This window comes from Zosterops lateralis (assembly GCF_965231275.1).
Source record: "Zosterops lateralis genome assembly, chromosome: 6".
Lineage (NCBI taxonomy): Eukaryota > Metazoa > Chordata > Aves > Passeriformes > Zosteropidae > Zosterops > Zosterops lateralis.
In genome coordinates, this window is record NC_139761.1 from 34,039,576 (window position 1) to 34,059,854 (window position 20,279).

General features: G+C 46.7%; 1 protein-coding gene across 3 annotated transcripts in view; it reads left to right on the plus strand.

The window, feature by feature from the left end:
- Positions 1-9,847: 9,847 nt before the first annotated feature.
- The window catches only part of GALNT16 (polypeptide N-acetylgalactosaminyltransferase 16), a 75,734-nt gene continuing 65,302 nt past the window's right edge, over positions 9,848-20,279 (plus strand). For all 3 annotated transcript variants that reach the window (XM_083863168.1, XM_083863166.1, XM_083863167.1), the window contains exon 1: positions 9,848-10,088. In XM_083863168.1, the coding sequence (XP_083719294.1) occupies positions 9,891-10,088 (198 nt within the window). In that variant the 5' untranslated portion in view covers positions 9,848-9,890. The remainder of the gene's footprint in view (positions 10,089-20,279) is intronic.

A 20,279-nucleotide genomic window follows, 5' to 3' on the forward strand; every position in this document is an offset into this window, starting at 1 on the left:
CCATCCTGAAGACGCTGCACTGGTTTAATGCTATCAGTGTATTAAAGCAGTATTACTTTTGTATCGACAAACTCCTCTCTCTTTTAACAGTGAATAGTAGTAGTAAGTAAATTACATTTTTTCTGACAAAAGAGAATAAAAGGCATTACATTTGCGTGTCTCCACCTCAGGCTCCGGGCTATCAGCATTTATGCACTTCTGGCAGCCTGGATTCCTGCTGAGACACAGCAACCTGGTACAAAGGAGCCTGCTAGGGAATCGGGCACTGGAGTGTCACTGAACTGAGGTGGAAGGTGGGGCCATTGCTGGGGGGCCCCAGGGGCAAAGGAGTAAGAGGCAGTACCAGGGAATGGACTTCTTGACTTCAGTCATTGCAGACCTCACAATTTCAACTGTTGCTTCTGTTCCCTGTTACTTTCATATCAAGGAGACCCAAAACACACACAATGAATGTAGGAAATGTATCACTGCTCCTTCAGGCAGCTCCCATGGGGAAGTTTGTTCTTGTCATTTCTAAAACCTCAAGTCCTTGGAAAGGGGTGCTGCCTCAGTAGCTGAGCTCATGCTTCAGCAGGTGGGGTGGTGGTAGGGCATTGCACCTCAGGTGCAGCACAGCTGGAAGCAGTGTAACAGGGCTGGAAAAAATTATTCCCATATGCAGCAGAATAGTTGGGGGTTGGGGAACAGAAAGAGAGTGAAACTGGGGCATTTTGAGGAGACCAAGCTACTGAACAAGATTTTCAGAGCCACAGCTGATCAGTCTTCAGAGATGGGAGGAAAGTTCTTTCCTAAAGGTGTGTCTCTTGTGTCCCAGTTCTTCATTTCTGACCTCTCTTGCATCCATAAACAATATTCTGAATCTTGCTCAAAGCTGTGAAATCTTGACTTCAATAAATCCACATCCAAAGCATGATGCCTGGGCTGAGGTCAAGAAATTACAAATTCAGTAGAGGTATAAAACAAGAAGTACCATCAAATCCTTCTAAATCTCAGTGCACTGACTATAGCTCATTTATTGACTTCTGCTCAGTCTGGGGGCAAAAAAATGAATGTGCACAGTCTCCCTCAGTTCAGTCCATGGAAGACAGTGCCAGGTCACTGACTTCAATGTTTTATTAGTGAAAGAACTGCATATGAGCCAAAAATGAATTACAGGTTTTGTTATTTATACTATAGTGGCTGGTGGTCTAACTATGGATGAAAATTTGGGTGAGTCCCAGCATTTGATGAATAGACAATGACCTAATAGTCTGATGTCATCACAAATAATTTCTGTTGCAGATGATTTAAAACAACTCCAGATTTAGATGAATATGGTGCTAGTTGCACCCCAGATAGCAGACGGTCTGTCATTTTTCTTCTCTCATAGGAGCCCAGATTCACCATCAGTTTTGTAACTGGACTCCCTCTTTACAGCAGACTTGCTCTGAAGCAGCCAATGCAGTACTGAATCTGCCTGGGAGAGGAACAGCCTCTTGGATTTTCCTTCAATGCATGAGACGCCTGACTGAGGAATTCCTAGTTTTCTCCAAAATCACTCCTCTGGTGAGCAGTTTCTTGTTGCACCTCTCTCTGAGACTCTGTGCTGGACTTTAATTTCCAGATTCAACTGATATTTTTCATTGTGATTCTCATTTGATATTCTCAGCTTTACTGGTTCAGACCTTCAATTTCCCACTTCCTTGCATCACAGAAGGCCTTCAACTTGTGATATATAAATTTTCTATCTAAGGCTAGTTTTCTGCTAGCAAGCAGAAAACACATTTCTTCTTTCACTGTTGATCACACTCTCACTTGGATTATTCTAAGCTTTTTTTTGTTTTGTTTTTGATCCAGGTGCTACGAAGATATGAAGAAGGATAAGGTGGCAGAGGCAGATGGAAAGATGTGCAGCATTTGTTTCTTCCTGCTTAAGGGAGGTTGCAGGGGTTCCTAAGGCCTGGAAAGGTGTCAAAGCAAACTCATCCTTCAGAGTTTGTTGGGGGCCAAACATCCCTGTGAGTCACATTTGTCTGTTGAGCTCCTCCCTGCACATGATGATAAAAAGAACCTGGTGCCTCCTTCCCTCTGTGTCTGCTGCACTCAGCTGCCCCTGGGGCTGCCAAGCAGGGAAGAGCTGCCTCCCATGTCTGGAGACACAGATACAGGGGCTGATGCTCCCAGCTGAGGCAGGAACACAGCACATAAGAGCCCATGAAGTGCTGTGATGGTGGAGTCCCAGCTTGCTCTGTGCTGGAGTTGGGACAAAGCCTGCTTGGCTGAGCTGGCTGCTTGGAGCAGAAACAAAGCCAGGCAATGAAGCAGGAAAGACCAGTATGACACTTGTGCATGGTAGCATAACTGTTGGCAAGCTGGGATTGCATGTGCTGTACATGAGTCTTTAAAACTTGGACCTATTGATACGGTTATTTTTGTCAAGATAGATTTTACTACAGTAAAATAACTGTTAAGTGTACTTCAGTGTGCCATTAAGCAATGTGGTTATAATTGTTGCACAGAGCCTTTTTCATCCTCTTTCTGTGGTGAAAGGTACGCTGCAGTGGACACATTTGTAAAAGAATTAGTTATTTATTTGCTAGATATGGCACATTTCTTGGATCTTGCTGTGACCTTCAAATAGAAATGGTTAGGCTTGCAATGGTTCTTAACTCCTGTGGGAGATATTTTCCTTGTCTTCAGCCAGCGCCAGAGAAAGTGATATCTGCTGCAAACTTGAGTTAGACTTGAAACAAATCTAAGGGTGTAAAACACATGTGCATGCCTGTAAATGCATGTCACGATGTATTTCTGCATCTGAAAATGCTGCGGTGATGTGCTGAGCATCTCTGCAGACATGCAAGTGTTCAAATCAGAGTACCACTTCCATTCACAGTGGTTTAAGCATTTTCTGCCATTTCTCACTCCTTTTTCTGGTTGCTGTGCTCCACAGTGACTGCTCTTCATTGCCAAACCATGCATTCAGGTACTGAAGATAATTACAAGGAAAAATTAGGGATAATTTTTTAAATAGTGAATTTTTTAACTTCATAATTCCCATCCCCCCTTCTATGAGAAAGTGGTGGAGGCCATTTTGTTCAGCACATCTAAAGCATTTACCTTTAGGGGGGGATAAAAATACTTGTCCTAAAATGTGAGTATTTAAAAAAGTACTTTCAAAAGTCATGGAAAGGACGGCAGCTCCATTTCTGCAAGAGCTTCGAAAGGATTTTGAATATTTGTGGAAGCTTAGCAATACCTGGATTGCTGTTTATAGAGAGGGATGCTGCTAAGCTCAGACTGTGTGCCTTATTCTTCCACCAGAAGTGGTGTCATACTGAGAGTTCTCTCTGTGCTGCCCTATGAAGCCCCTGGTGCCTTCCAGACACACAGCTGCTTGCTGGCCTGATACAGGTCAGCAGTTCTTAATGGCTGCAATTCCACCAAGGCTGTCATTTCAATAAATACTCTCACCATCCTTGCTGTCTGTTTCACCCACCTCCCTGGAAGTAAAGATGTTCCAACAGAACACAGATAGAAACGGTAGAAACCTATAAATATTTATTATTACTTTGAGCTGCCTGAACTGTGCTCCTGACATTACAGGGATGCCTGATGTCCTCTGAGCTCCAACCCCTTTCCTGGCTATTATACACATTCCAGGTTCCACCTGGAGGTGGACCTGGATCCCAGTACGTGGATTATGGCATCAGGCTCACTGAAACAGCATTGCTGTACTTCTGGAGTTGACTGATCCATGGCTCCTATTTCTGGCCTCCCTTCAGCCTGGAGTTTCTCATGCTTAGTGCCAGGGCTGGAATGTTTTGGAAACTTTTCCATTAATTATCCAAGCTATTTTCAGTGATAGAGCTTCAAAAATAAATATATTGCTGTGATTTTTAGGAAACCTAAACATTTTTCATTGCACTCTATTCAAACCTAGTCTGCTGTGCAGGGTGCAAGCTCCTTTTATGGGATGTGTGAGAAACTGGGTTGGATGTTTTTCACAGGTTATTTCTCAGATTGTTGTGTTTTCACATGAAATTCCTCTGTGGTGGAAGACAGGAGTTTCATCATTTTGCCAGATGAGCATCTCAAACTGCTTCTCCTTTGCAGCCAAGAGGACTGTTATGAGCACTAACCTGGTAGCTACACTGAGCTGTAAAAGCTTTGAATTTCTATAAGCATTAAATTGCAGTTCAGGTCATAGTCATGGCTGTGATGGGATGCCAGTAAAAGAGAGCAAATTGTCCTCAGATCATAATAAAAAAAGAATTTATTGTTAATTAATTCTGAGCACCAGAAAAAGTGCTACATGCATTACCATGAAGGTGGGAAATAAATCTGTGTCCTAGAAAAGATGCAGCAAGGAAGTGAAGCAAATGACTTGGATTAAGAAAAGGAGATAAGAAAAGTAGCTAGGACGGAGAGCAAAAAATTGTATCAGGCTCATAAAGTGAATCAGGTTGATTATATGTGGATCTTCTAGTTAATAAATTGTACTAATATGTAATTATTACTACTTAAATATTTATTCTGTTTCTATGCTTTAAAAAGGTTATATGAACTTTGAGCATTTTTCTGGGCTGTTGATCACTCCTGCCTGATTCTATCATAACTGCACTTCCCACTAAGGGCCACCTTGTCTTGTGGTGACAGACAGGTGGGTTCCCTGGCTTAGAGGGCACCATCTCCTATCCTGAATCCCAGCCAAACACTCTGAAGGCTCTTACACACTGTCGAAGCAGATTCCTCTTGCCACTGTTAGCCTTTTAGCAGATGTTTTTCTCTTCATACAAGAGCACAAGTGCAACCGGGAACTGTTAATTACAGCTTATTGTGAAGTCTTCTCTATGCTCTCATTTTCCTTTAAGAAACATGCTCATGAAAGTATGTTAAGATTACAGTGACCTTAACAGCATTTATGACAATGTTTAATTGTACGATTTACAGCAACTGAAATCCTGGTTCTCAGTAACTCTGTGCTATTTGCCTTAACTTGGGTCTGTGTTGCTGCTCTCCACCACCTTACTTGTTTACATGCTGGGCAGAAACAAGGGCCCAGAAGACACTTCTGTCCTGGTCAGCATATATGACACCCCAGACACCTTAGCTTCTGTTAAATGCAGAACTAATTGGCATCTACCATCTGTACCTATTCTGACTGAATAGGCATCAGGATAAATTGAGCCATTCCTAGGGGAGTAATTTATCTGACTGGCCTTTTTTTTGGTGCCTGCAGCAGTAAAGGGCTGGAGACTACTTGAACAGTGTAGCTCTAGGCAGGGCTTGATCAAGACAAGCTGTTGGGCTTTTGGTGCACCTTGTGGTTTCCCAGTGGTGTCTGAGGCCAGGGATGTGGAAGGTGATATATGACAGCAGAATGGATTTTCAGAAGCCCACATGCACACTCATGCCCTCTGACCACTATTAAAAAGCTTCTTCAGGCAAGGAGAATACTTCAGGCAAGGCAGTGTAGAAATTTGGCCAATGTAGATGAGTCATGAAGATAACATTTTTCTTTTTCTTTTCAACATCTGTGTGGTGAAGGATGATGGCACACACTGTCATCTTGTCATTACAGTATAGGTGAACGTGTCTCAGAGGTTTTATAGGGGTAAGATCTGGATCTGGTTGAAGAGCATGGTGGAATGTCACAGTCAGACTGTCAGAGGTGCCTCTCGTCCATTACAGGGCAAGAACTTCAGATCTTTCTGCCCATTGAAACAAATATTTTCCTTTCTCCCTCTTTTTCTTGAATTGAAATCAGGGATGAGTTGTAAGTCCTCTCCCTTCAATTGCTTTCACCCACTCCTACCAATCTCTTCCTGACCTGGAAGGAGACCACTGCCCCTGCTTGGGAAAAGAACAGGAGCTGCACCAGGGAGGGTGAGTATCCAAGCCTAGGGGTGGGCCAGAGGAAGGAGTCACTGGGTGGCAGCAAATTCAGAGAAAACCATCCTAAGATGTCTCACGTTCTTTACACCCTGCCCTACCCATGCAGGAGGAGCTCTCGAAAGAGTAATCTTTTGTGAAAAATCCCTGAAAAGTCCCTGAACTGGGGATGCTTTTCCCTAGATGCAAGGTGGAGCTCAGATCCTGGCAGGCTGTGGGCAAGGCTTCTCATCCCATCTCATCATCGTAACATGCTACTCTTGTTTCTCTCTGGAGCATGACCTGCTTCAGCCCCTGAACTCTAATGCTAATTTTCTTCAAATGTTCTTAGCTAAACTCTGTATGAATTTACTCAAAGTTTCCAGGTTCCAGACAGACCTTATGTTCCTATTTCAGATGGCACTTCCTTGCCTGGCGGCCACAAATATAGCAGACCTGATTTCTCAGATCAGAGTAGTGCTAAGAAAAAACCTTCTTGTGTTCTCCAGATGTTTTGTAGTTGAAAGCTTAGCCACATTTTAAGTCAGATGACTGCAAAAACATGCACTGTGTCTCGCCATAACTATAAAGCAGCCACACTTCATTTTTCTGAAGACAAATCTGGATGATGCTTGTCTTTTCTCCTGCAATATCAATCATCTCAATTTTATCTGGGCAATTTGAAACACCATGTCTGTTCTTCTAGATGATGTGACCTAATCTGTCAGTCAAAGATAAAACTGGCTTCTCAAGAGCACCTTTTAATATTCATGGTCTTTGGAGATCTCTTTTCATTAAAGGTGATGCTGATTAGGGCCTTGGTGTTTATAAAAAAAATAGAAGGTTCTCAAACCACACACAAAATGCTCCTTGTAGCTGGTTATATTCCTCCTCTTGTTCTGTATATTATTCACCAGATACTTAGTTTATGTTTATGCTAAAAAAAACCAGCTGCCTGGGATGTCACAAGGTCCCTTATTCCACTGTACAAAGTTTGTCACAAAATAAGAAAAGATTTAACATCTCTGTGATGGAGCTGAAAAAGAATAAATGTGGTGATAAGATCCCATAATTCTGCTGTGGGGTTTGAATAATCTTGATTAGTTTAGTTTATTATATTATGTTTCTCAGGTCACTTCTCTTAGGGCATTTATTGAATTAGTTGATGGGTTTGCAAAGATCAGCACTGAAGTATTTATTATCACTGTTAATATTCATTGTATGTCTACATTGCCAGTTGTGTGGTGTAGAGATCTCCATGCCAGACTGCTTCTGGTATTCTTATCTCTGATGGGCTGGTGCTAATATCTGCATGCAGCATTGCAGCTTACACTGTAGCTGTATCTGAACTGAACAAATCATATTGTCAGAGATCCATGTAGAACATAAGGTTAGAAGTGTGTTGTCTTTTAAAAGAAAGATGAGATTGTGGAGCAAAGCTTAGTGATCAGAGATTAAATCATTGCAAGTTCTGGCTGCAGAAAACGGAACCTTCAGTACCAATAGCTCAAACCTGTGAGCTAGTAATTCTACAGTGAGATATCTGAGCCCTGGAGATGAAACATTGCTGCAGAGACACTTTCAAAGCACATGGAAGCTTGGTGCTGTGTAAGTATATGCTTTCTCTGCTGGAGCTGTTCAGAAGGTCCTTGGTGGACCTTGGTGACCTTCTTCAGGTCAGCTAGCTCCAGTGCCCCAGCACCTCCTAACACTCTTCGGCTCAAATAGGCCCCAAAGCTGAGGCAACATAAATGAAGGACCTCTGCAAATCTGGTTTGTCTGTGCTGAATTGGATCTGCTGGCATGGTGAGCTGCTCTGCCACTAGCTCTGAGGGTGGGTAACACTGCTTTTGCTGTGCTCTTCGCTGTGATTGTGGGCTAGAGCAGAGCTTCCCTACCCAGCAGTCTGAATGTGTTACTGCAGGAACAGACCCTGCTTTCTACTGCTGATTCCTGCCAGGAGAGGGGACTAAAAACAACTGCCCCCTAGGAGAAAGATCTCTTGACCTGGCTTCTGTCTGGGGCTCTGCTGAAGATTGCCTACAGACCACTGCTCATTTCTGAGACTTCCCTACACACCACCCCTTGAGAGGCAATGGTGATTGCATGACAGTTTATAGGGTGTGCTCGTGGGGTGGGGGGGTAACACTGGAAGAAAATGAATGGCTGCAGCAGAAAAGGGAAGCAGTGTGCTTGGATGCTTGGAAAAGCAGAAAGCAGTCTGTTTAGTTCAAGTCTTGGGGCAGGGGATTTTCTCCTGTTTCACACAGAAGTCTCCACTGTTGTTCGTGATTTGCTTTTCTGCAGTGAATCCCACCAAAAGGTGAGAAAAGACTAAGAAGGAATCAAGCATAGTCTCATATGATCTGCACAGTGGTGAAAGAGAAGACACTCTGCCTGGCTCTGCTATCACATGTGTATGAGAACATCTTACTCCCTGACTCCCTCTTTTCTGAATCCTTGGTACAGCTCCTCCGCCTCTCTTCATGTCCCTCTGCAGCCCAGGCAGCTGCTGGATCCAAACCCACATGGGACAGCAGATGCTCTTTTTCCAGTAAGACTGTGAAAGAGATTAAAAATAGTGGGAGCCCAGCTTCCACAGGACGTGGACCAGGCAGCTTAAACTAATTATGTTTTTGTTGATCCCTTGGAAGATTTTGGGTTTGCCTTAAATGTCTCAAACTTCCTTTTGACTTCCTGACCATGACTAGTCAGTCTGGACAGCTGTGTATGGTTGACAGGTCATTGGGAGAAGTACCTAGCAAGATGTGAGATGCTTTCTAACATTTTCTACATCAGACCTGCAGTGTGCTTTGCAGGGAGATTGATGTGGAGCCACGCTGCACCCATGGGAGGTGGTGGTCCTAGAAACAGCATTCTGCCCTGAGTGCCCCCAGAACAAGACTGAGGAATGAATTTTGTACTGTGCTGTACGTCAGGAAACAAGCAGTGTGCAGGTAAATCTCAAAGGGCAATTTAGCAGGGCAAGCTGCAATTACACTTAGAGGAATTTGGTCAGGAGGAAAGTAGGGCATAAAGCTATTTAGAAGCCCTGATGACATTTTCCATACTGTAACGCAAATACTCTTATCCCCTCATTAGGTACCTTGGAAGCACCCACATTTTCTATCTAGCCCCACTACCAGGTGCCTTGAAACCACCTTTGTTTTCTAAACATTTGTTCTCCCTGTAAGTTTTCCCGGTACCTCCTCCTGCTCTTGCAAACCTCAAAGCCGTAGTTGCACAGCAGCTGCTCTGTGCCTAAATGTCACTTGCTTTCACAAGCTGCACGCTCTGTTGTTCGAGCTGCCCGCAGGGCTGGATTCAGTGTGCTTTTTTTCTGCTACAGCTTTAGCAGTGCCCTGTAATGTGGAATTGTACCATAGTTGCCTCTCCACTGCCATGCTTGTCCTCCTGCAGGGTTAGAGGGGCCTCCAGGCTGTGGCCAGCCCTTGTGCCAGTGTGTCACCCCTGCGTTGGCAGGATGGGAGCGGTGCTTGGGCAGTTCCATTGTCAGCCTTGCTCCCACAGCTTGGGTGGGAGATGGGCTCATCTCCATGGAGCGGGTGGGTGCCTACATCCCCCGTGCCATGGGGGTGTATCCGCTGCCCGCCTGCCTTAGGGGAACGGCTCTGGCAGTACAAACACCAGTCCCAGCGGGGCAGAGGGGCAGAGGACAGGCTGCTGTGCTGTCCGCGTCCCCGCAGCCATCCCCTGGGGCTGAGACCCCGCCGCCCCGTCCCCGCTGCAGCGCCGAGCGCATCCCCTGGCCGCCGGTCCCCGCTCCCCGCGCCGGCCGGGCCGGGAGGAGGAGCAGGAGGAGCAGGAGGAGGCGCGGAGCCCTCCGCCCCCTGCGGCGGAGCGGGCGAGGCGTTAGGACCCGGCGGCGGCGGCTGGGCGGTGCGGGCCGGGCTGGGGCTGGGGCCGGGGGAGCCGCGCCGCCGCCTCCTCCTCCTCCTCCTCCTCCTCTCTTCTTCCTCCTCCCGCAGCCGCCCCTGCCCGTCGAGGCAGCGCTCCCAGGCTCCCCCGGGGCGCTCGGCATGAGGAGGATCAGGGCTAATGCCATCGCCATCCTGACCGTCGCCTGGATCTTGGGCACTTTCTACTACTTATGGCAGGACAACAAGCCCCGCTCGGCGGCTGGCGGCAGGTCGGCCGGAGGCGGCAGCGCCCGGAGCGGGCAGAGGGCGGCCGGGAGGATGGAGCTGCGCCGGGAGGAGAGGACCATCCCCCTGATCGTGAGTGAGCGGCGGCCGCAGCATCCCGTCCTGCCGGGAGGATGCTCGGGGAGGGCTGCGCTTTGCCTTCGGGCTGCTTTCTGTTTATTTTAGCTTTCGTGCTCGTCACCATGGCAGCCGCTACAAGCGGGGAGCAGGGTGGGCACTCTCGGGGGAACGGAGTAATGCCGTGGATAAAGTGTTTGCGAGTTGTCTCCCTCTCCCTCAGAGAGGGCTCTGCTCCTCTGGCTGAGAGCGGCTGCCCTTGGCCGGGGAAAGAGGCGCGTGGAACAGCTGGAAGGCTTTTGGTTCGCATTCAGGAGGTGCACACAGACAGACACGTATGTGTGTGATCACAGTGCTTCCCCGACAGGAGCAGCTGAGAGCCATGACCTCTGACAAGCCCTTCCTCCGGCCAGCATCGGCCCGGGGGGATGCGGGTGACCACAGCTGGTACTGACCCCTGCCTCGGCCCCTCCGCCCGGCTGCCACTCGGGACTTTTGTCTCTCTCAAGCCAGAGGCAGCACTCTGAGCCGGGCTCAGTCTAGGGTTTGGGCAGGGAGATGGTGGGGGTCCCCAGGGCTCCGTTCCTAACCCCTGCTACTTCAGTTACTTCACTTTGCCCACCTTGGGTATCTGTGGGCTCAGTAGGAGGATAAAATTGAGCTCCTGACTTGAGGATGATGATGAGGACCTTTCTGCTCTCTCCGTGGGTTTGATTTGTCCTCCCTTCAGCCTGTATAATAACGTCAATAAAGCTCTCTCAACTCTAGGCAATCGCTTCATAAAAAATAAATCAGCCCCTGGAGCAAGAAGTTGCCCAGCAATACCATTCCCGAGAGTGATCCAGCTGAAGCAGTTGGGGAACTGCACTGTGTGTCACTCTTTGGCTGCAAATCCATTTGTCAGCTGGTTTTGCACACATGGAAGTGAACAAAAGCAGAGTCAGAGCAGGGGCCAGGCGCCAGGGCTGCCCGCCTTGCCTGGCACTGGGGTGTTTTGGCCTGTGTCTCACTTTTTTTCACCTGTAAAGCGGAGATGGGAAGTGTGTGTATAGGTGTTTGGGAAATGCAGGCAGAGCAGTCCCAGCCCTCAGGCAGCAAGGTGGAAACTCTTTCAGTTGAGCCCCTTGGTCATTGCTTGCAGCTGCTGAAACTCAAAAGTCAAGGCTGAGGCTCTTGGGCAGAACACTTCTGTTATTTCCTGCTCACTAGGGCAGTTCAGGCTGCTCTGCTTTGGACTCTCTATGGAACAGAACTGTGGAAATAAGTATGGTGAGGAGTGCTAATATTGCTGTAGCCCTTTGGGTGCACCGGGTAATGCTCTTAGGCTGGCTAGGGCTGAGTTGAACAAACGGAGGATTTGGAGCACTCCTGCTTTTTTGATTCTACCTTAGTGGCAGAGGAAGCTGCCCCATGAGCCTCTGATTTCTTGTGTGAGCTTGAACATGCTGCTCTAGCAGTTTTATTTCTCTGTTCCCCCGCTATCCCTTCTGGTTTTTTATAGCATTTACTTTACTCCCTCTTAGAGGGCTTGTGAGGTTACATGAATCCATATTGTCTGCCAAGCACCTTAAAATCCTCATGAGGAGGATGCTGTGGCAGTGCTACACGTTGTTATATTGCTGCTGTTTGGGAGGAGGGGGGGAGTATGTGCTCATGGCTAACCACAAAGCCTCTCCTTACAAGATAGTGCCATGCAACAGCCACTCCAAATCTGCTTCTGCTCTCAAAACCATGTAAATCATTCCAGCTCTGCTCCATGCCAGAAATCCCTTAGCAAGGAAAAATAATCATCCTTTGCATCTCAAGTCCCTCTGTAACTGGGGTCCTAGGATGTGCCAGCCTTCCCAATAGGGCTCTCAGTAGCAGCTGAGATGAAGGAGGACCCTCTCCTGATGCATGGTGGAAATTTCACATTCTGACCTGCCATGATGTATTTCATAGAGAAAGGAAAACAGGAAGGGTTTACAGTGTTTGGGCTTTCCCTCCTGGATGTGGGTTTGCCAAGGGTTTGGTGGGTTGCCGTGAGAGGCAAGGTGGTAAATTGCAGTGTGTACTCCTGTAACTGTGTTACAGGGCTATGGCTGTGGGGAGCCTAACAGGCTTAGTAGTGATGTGCACAAGGAGCTATCCCAGCCTTGGCCTCTGCCTGCACTGCTGGGGCAGAAGCAGGGAGGCGACTGCATGTGGGCACAGGGCAGGAAGGTTGGGGGAGGTCTGAGGACGGCACTGTCCCTCAGGGTGTGGCATCTAGCAGGGTCTGAGCAGTGGGTTTTGTGGTGTGAGCTGTGTGTGTGAGCCTGAGGCTGGCCAGGCTGGGGCAGTAGCTGTGCAGACAGTCCTCAGCATGAGACCAGCTTTGTTCCCCAGCACAGCCCACCACCCTCTCCCAGCCAGCACAGGAAATGTGCCAGTTCTACTGCCCCACTGGAGCCTAGAGAAGCAGCTGTCCTTTGGCAGTGCAGAGCCCTCAACCCTGAGTTCATTCCCCTCAAAGTCAGATTATTTGACTTAATGTATGATGGCGGTCCTGTACAAGGGGAGGCATGCCTGTGCTCTGTGTACTTCTCTATCCCTTGGCTTTCTGCAGAGCCACTGAGACAAACTGCCCATTTTGGTCCAGTTTCTGGTTTCCTTTGCTCTGCATGAGTGATGGTGTTGGAGTTCAGGTTTGGGCTCATCTGCAAATAAGGGTGACTCATGTGACTTATGGGTCTCTGGAAAAATATTTTTTCAGTTTTCTAAAATTGGCTGCTTTTCTGTCTGGGAAAAAGAAAAAAATTCTTTGTTTTGGATGAGTGAGTCCAAGAGTTCTGCTCTTGCATCTATGCTATGACATTTCAAATCCTGAACAAGTGAAGGTGCATTGCATGAGTTTAAACACTGAAGTGGTTTCTGGGCTTGTGTTTTTCTTCTTTATTCTCTCTTAATGCGAAGAATAAAAATCACCTGAGGTAAACACTGTAGTCAATTGCAAGTCTCAGCTTGAAACTGTTTTTTATTTGTTGACCTCATATTTATTAGCACAACTTTGAACTTAAAATCTGGATGTCTGATTCCTGAAGTCAGCAGGGAAATCTTTGAATATTTAAGCTGGGGCATGGAGCTGTCAGAGATCAATGTCCCAGAAACAGCTCGTGATCCTACAGATATCTGCTTTATATATAGAAATCTTGACATGTGGCCTCTCTGCAATAGGCTCTTCACAAACAGGCTCTACAGATGCTTGAAATGATAATTCAGATATTGGCAAACGGCAGGGCTCACTTGGTGACATGACAAGCCCCTGCACGCTTCTCCTTCTACTTACCACAGAGGGTAGAAACACAAGTGAGTACCACACTCCTAGAAATGCATTTTTTCTCTGGAGCACAGCATAGTTTCATATTGATTAGAAGGAGCTCTAAGACCTCTGACAGTTGATTTGTGTGGTTTTGGAAGATAAGCTTCTTCCCTGGACTCTTTTCTGTCTCTTCTAGGCAAAAGGTTGTCTCCCATCTCCAGGAAATTTCCAAAGGCCAGGAGCTGTGCTATGTGTCTTTGGAAGGGTTTTAGCATCATTCCTGCACTAGGTACAGGTGGTTAATTGTTCACCATGTGCTGCATATCTGCTTTAGTATGGCACTGATGAGCAGAGCCCAGGGCTGTTCTCTCCTGTCTAAAGACTGCAGCATGGGAAGCTCGCCCAGCACACTTGTGTCCCAGTGAGGAGAGTGAGGCCATTGCTGCAGTGTGGGCAAAGCTTGTTAGTGAGAGGGATGGTTGGTAGGCAGCTTTGAAAGAGAAATTTTTCTGTTGGCTGACTGTGAGCTGAGGGTGGGAGTATTTGCTCCTATTCCCTAGTCAAAAGCAGGATGTGAGGCTGCCCACAGGATTCTCCAGCTTGCTGACTTCTCTGAGGTGGCAGGGAAGCAGCAACATGCCTGGAAGTTGGAGAGTATTGTTATTAAATGATCTAAAAAAGTATCCTTATTAAATGATCTAAATTGTATTAGGCTGATGCCCTGTTGCTCTTTGGAGCAGGTATGATGCCTCTTATCTTTGTCAATTTGCTCTTTGGAACCGGTATGTTGTCTCTTGTCTCCTGCCAACCTGTGTGACCTGTGTAGTGACTCTGTGAGGCCACTGCAGCCAGTTTGGCAGTGGAGAGGCCCTGCACTGTAATGCTGGCTCAGGCAGCCTGGGCTCAGCCCTCCTGGCTGCTCCCTTCCTCTGTGCTCAGCCTTGTAGAATGAGCACTGGGGTGGTGAGATCAAGGCGTCCTTTTTCCTTGTAGCAAAGGCTTTCTGAATGCTCTGCAAACATCACTGAACTGCATGTCACCTGCCTGTGGTGAGACAGCAAGCAGGAGACTCCACTGGGAGGCTTTGCTCAGAACAGGTGGTGTGTGTAGGCAAAGAACAAGTTGGTAAGGAAATATGTCAATTGTTTTATTCCCACATCTTGTTTACCTAGAAAATAGGCAGTGGCTGGGCTTTACCTGTTTTTCTGAATTGCCAAACTGGCACATTTAGCCATGCTTGTATTTAGCCATGCTTGTATTAGTAAGACCACCTTGATGTATGCTCTTCAGAGCCTGGAACGCCTAGTTAACAGCATGCTCTGCTGCTTTTGTTTTGTGTTGCCTTTGGCTCCTGGGTATCCGTATCCCACAGAGCAGGTGCTGGCTGATGTTCACTGCACATTCATGAATGATTTTATTCTCAGCCCTTCATCACATTTCCTCTGTGTGCAGCTTTCAGAGGATGCTGTTTTCCTCACAACTGAGATAAGCTGCAACTTTTGTGGTTTGCTAAATGATACCATTTTGCAGGGACCTATGTCCCATGAGCTCATGCATGTGTGCCTTTGGAGGCAGCTCTTGTAGCCTCAGGCATGTAACTTGGGAAACTGAGGTGGATCCTAAATAAATAAAAACCCCCCAAAAAAACCACAAGAGAGGCATCAGCACTATTTCCTTGCATTGGAATATTGCCAGGCTTAATCTCATGACCTGCTGTGCTATGGAGAGAAAAGGCCTAATTTTTAACGAGGTGCCACAGCTCATTTCAGCAGTTTCTTTTCCATTTTACTTATAGCAGATTGGTCTCTCTTGAGTCTCCTGCCTTTTGGGGCAAGGATCAGGCATATGGCTCTGTAGCTTTCTTTCTGCTCTTATGCTGAGTGTCTGTTGGAGTTTGCACACATGTGTACAGAGCATGGGAGGCTGTGTGGTCCCCCCAGGGCTGTGATGCTGCCTGTAAGCCAGACCACCTTGGCTGCAGCAGCAGGAGCTTGAGGCCAAGAAGGTACGGTGAGCAAACCAGTGAAGTTGCCACGTTCAACAGCTCACAAAATGCTCTTGTTTTCTTAAAACATCTTCCTTTCAAGTTAAAGGAATAGTGGAGGAAACTTCATCTCTCCATCCTACCAGCCTGCAAAGCAGCTCTGCTCCCTGTGGCTCTGCAGATACCTGAGATGTTGGAAATGAGGTGGAAAAGAAGCTGCAGGTTGCAGTGCCAACAGTTTTGCAGGTGAAGGTGCCTCTGCCAGTTGGTGGGTTTGTCTGTGCTGCTCAGCCTGGCCCATTCCACTGCCAAAATCCAGCACCTGCCTGGCTCTTCCTGGCACCTATATGGCCTCTGCTCTTCCCAATTTGTATCAGGGTCGGGGACAGAGCCCTTAATGCTTGGGGTTTTGTGACAGCCATTCTTGCTGTGGCCAGACCCTTGCAGCACTGATTGTTTTGGGATCTCTGTGGCATCTCTCTTATGGCTCATGGGGCCTGTGCCAGCTCCATAGGAAATGATGACTTGGTAGCTTTTTCTCTAAGGGTATTACTGCAGGAGGAAGATTCAGTGACAGCTTGATGGTTCAATATTTTATTTACAGTGATTATGTTTGAAAAATGGGGGAATGGCTGCTGTTTGCCTAAATGGCAGAAAATGATTTATATTTTATATTTAATTTGTCCCAGGGGCCCTTGTGTTGCATTAAAAATAAAAGAAAAATGAAAGAAATTACTCATAATAGTAATATTAATAAAATCCAGTTGGCAGCACTGGGCTTAATTGTTAATCAAAATTATGCTGTAGCTGCAGTGAGGTAGTCGGGGCTTGGGGAACGTGGTGGTCTGGGCAGCCTGGGACAGTGTGTAGAAGTGAGAGGAGGCCCAGTGTGGTGCTCCTGAATGTGATTTATTTTACTAGAACCTTTTCATTAAATCAGTGGGTGAAGCAGTTGCAAGGTTTAGCGAGCTGAAACATTCTTTAGTATGCAGCTGCTTCTTCAGTTGGATATGTCTTTGCATGTACTAAACTGTCTTAAGATTTAAAGACTAAAAATTTAGCACTGTTGCTAGAAACAGAAAGCTTTGATAGACATCTCAGGTTGCTGTTTGCCATGGTGAAACTTGGTCCAGACACTTCATCCCAAGACAGGCAGGTTGAGAGTCACCTCAAAGGCAAGGGGAGAATGTGTTTTGCTCACCAGTGCATTGTCTCATCTCTGCACGGGAAGCCCCAGGGCAGAGCCCAGCAAGGTGGGATCTCTTGCTCTTCCTTGGCTCCCCATAGAATACCAGCTGGTTGTTCCTATTCTATGTCACCTCAGTGCAAGTCCCAAGACCTTGCTTTCTCTTTCCTGTTTTGGTTGTGTGTATGCTCCTGCAGTAGGCTTGTAGGCTCTTTGGGGTTGTCCTGTCAGCTGTCACTGCTGCTCTGTCTGTCCAGTGCCTAGCACAGAAACCATGATCCACAACACATCCCACCCATACTATTGCATTAACATAAAGATTGAACCACAGTGAGAGTGGGAGTTCAGCTGCCTAATTGAACAAACTGAACTCATCTTCTTACAGGCTCTTCATATGCCTCAGTTTCCTCAAAGTCTAAAATGAAAATTTTATCTGCTTCCCAGGGCTTTTGGGCAACTTAGCTTGCAAGTTTTGTAAAGGGTTGGAAATGAGAGAGATAACCTTAGCAAAACATGTTGAGTTCTCCCTTTGTGTATCCTCTGAACAAGGAACAGGATTAGAAATGTAGCAGGTCGGGGCTGATCTGCTGCAAGAGGAAGGTGTTGAAGGCACAACACAGGCTGCTCCATGCACTGAACAATAGGATTTGTTAGAAAAGGCTGTGTATTACCTGCTGCTGTATTTTGCTGTGTCTTTACAAGCACATATTCTTGCAACTAATAAAAGTGATAAAGGACTGGAGGTGGACTGTCCGTTTCAGATTCCCACGTCCCAGTTGTGCTTGGGGCTGTGGAGACAGTGAGATATATGGCAGTACATTTAAAACAAAATAAAAAAACAAAGTAAAAAAAGACTATAGTGGTCTCTTGGGCCCTATCTCTGCAGAGAAATTACCCATGTTGTGATGTGCTTTGAGCATATGGGTAATTTCTCAGTGTTGATAGAGACCAGGTTTTTGATAGCCAGCTGCATGCTCCCTTCAGTGCTACTTTCTTTTGCCTCCTTCAGGGGCATCATCTCTGCAGAGACCTGCCTCAGCTCCCTCTGCAGTGCCACTGCAGGTCTCACAGCACTGTCAGTGTCCCTGTGTGTCCCAGGATGTGAATGAAGCTGTCATGTGTGGCTGCCCCTGGGCTGGGAAGCCATTCTGGCTGGTCAGATGATGCTTGGCTGTTTGTCCTGCCATGGTGGAGCTGGAGGGTTGACTTAGCAATTCAGGCTTCAAGGCTGCCATGGTTGGGCTGGAGCAGTGCTCTGACTGTTAGAAATTGGTCACTGGTGACATTTGGCTAAAGCTGCGGAAAATTATCTGCTTTAACCTCTTGTTTTCAATTCTCTCACTTAACAAATTTTTCACCTTATAAGCTGTAATATGATCTTTTTGAGAGGGCTTTGTTTAACAGTAGCAGAGAGAGAAAGCACCTGTACTGAAATCTGTATCAGACATTTTGTGGGCCTGTGAGAAAAAAAGAAGGACTATTTTTCTTGCCTTTATTGTTTTGGATAACTGCCCTGAAACAGCTAGGCCTTGGCTGGAAAAGTGCTTCTAACCAATGAAAGTGTCTTCAGACGTTCTCTGAAAAAATCTTTCTGCAGGACAAAAAATTGGAAAAATGATGCTTTCCATCTGCTTGCATGCTGAGTGCCCTAAACAAAGTATTTGGTGCCAGAGAATGTCATGCCCAGTGATGCCATGCTGTAACTTTGTGCCTTTTGGTACCAAGTATGCAGTAAAAAGCATAATGAATAAAGAAGAGTGTATAAGAGCTGCAAAAAGCAGTGCAGCTCCTTGGGTAGCTGGTCAATATCTCTCTAAGTACAGGAATCTGTATACAGTGGTAGTGCAAATGAAAGCCATCACATCCACTCAATGTAATTGAAACAATTGTGTGCTTCCTATGTAGTTCCCTATAGTCTTTTGAAATTGTAAAATATAATAGTAAGGTATTGGATTTAGAAACTGTGAATGGTGCAAGCCACTCACTGCCAGGTCCTGGTTCATGTGATCATGCTGTATTTCCCAGGAGCTGTAATATGCATGTAATTTTTGGTGGATTTTTTTCTTCTTTGTACCCTTCAGTGAGATTTATTCAGATCTGGTTGTGTGGTAGGAATCACTAGCTACCAGGTTGCTGATGAAGTGGGCCATATTTGTCTCCCAACCTTCTGAAATGTCTCCACTTGGCCGAACTACCTGTTTTATGCCTAAAGATAGGGAACAGCTTCTCACAGTGACCTCTGAGGGGTTGGCAGGAGCACTGACAGAAGGGGCATAACCCTGTATCAAGCCTAGGGATGCTCAGTTGCCACATCCCTGTTGGTGCTTCACTTGCAGAGCTGGTTCCATTGTCAGGGGCAGGCTGGGTGAGCACAGGAATGTTTCTCTCATTGCTTGGGTGCAGGGTGGCGTTTATACTCAGCTTGGGTTGGATGCTCTGCCATGAGGTAACCCTTTCAAAAATTCTGTTGGAACAAATCTGAATGAACTTGGCATCTGTTTGTATCTGCCTTGTGTTTGGGTAGTCTCAGTCTGGTTGTGCCATGCCTTGGAATGCCAGATTGCTGTGCCATGTCTGCCAGCTGAGTGGCCCCATGGGGCATTTTGGGGTGTTTCCAGTCTGTGCTGGGAAAACTGGACTACACCAGCTGGGCGGCCCAAATCAAATTTTGCGAAGGGCTGGGAAATCAGCATTCCATCAGGACTAACTGTGAATCTGTCAGGCCAGGCAATGATGAGATGAGGTCAGGTGAGGTCTGGCCTTGGAGAAGCTGCCCAAGCACCTATCAAAAGCTGCTTTTGGCTGAGTGTGAGAGGATTTTAAGTGAGCAGTTGGACTGCTGGCTCAGGTCAGGTCCTTGAAGAGACATCAATCTCATGCTACATGTTAGGCAAGCTGTGAGGAGGTGGTTAGCAGTGAAAGCAAACACTGTCCTTACAGCATAAGATACAGATTGAGTCACATTGGGTAATAGGAAAAATCTGCTCATCTGCCTGCATCTCTCTTCTTACAGCATTATTTAAAAATATGCATTGTAAATTATGCACTCATTCATTTTCTCGGGCCCAAAACCTCACATTCAGGAAAGACATATTGGAGTTGAAAGGAAGTATGGTGGGGTGATACAAATCATTGTGTGTGGCAGGACTGATGTGAAATACAGGTTATGGCTACATTCTTCTCTCTGCTGCTGTTCAGCTGTTAATTGTGCATTACTGCCCTGTGTGGTTGGTACCTTTGCTACCCCTTGTATCTGTGACTCAGAAGGGCTACCTGGGTGCTTGTTACCCCCATGTTACCCCCATGGGTTTGGATTCATCAGTCATACCATGGCAATGTCATGGCAGTAGCGTTCTCTTGCCCACCACCAGCAGTGGGTCTCCACCTGCACTGAGGAATTGGAGGGGACAGTATTCTGTGAGGACCTTCTGAGAGACACTTGATGTGTGCAAAGCTGAGCCCCTTAAATCTTGGTGCCCTAGTTAACAGGGATTTAGTCCTTCCAACCTGTCATAGTCCATCTCATTTTCCCCCCTCTTTCCTTTTAGTTAGAGGATTAAAATTGTCACGTTGAGCTTAAAGGGGATTGGAATGCTCTGTATTTTTCTTCTGCTTTTGCCCAATCTCTCCTAAGAGACATCATAAAGAGTGGCCAAGAATGGATAAACAGGTATTAGCACCACTCTGAGTGCTGAAGAAAAGGTGAGAAAACTCTCCCTACCCTCTTGTGCCTGCATTATTGTAGGGTCTGCACAG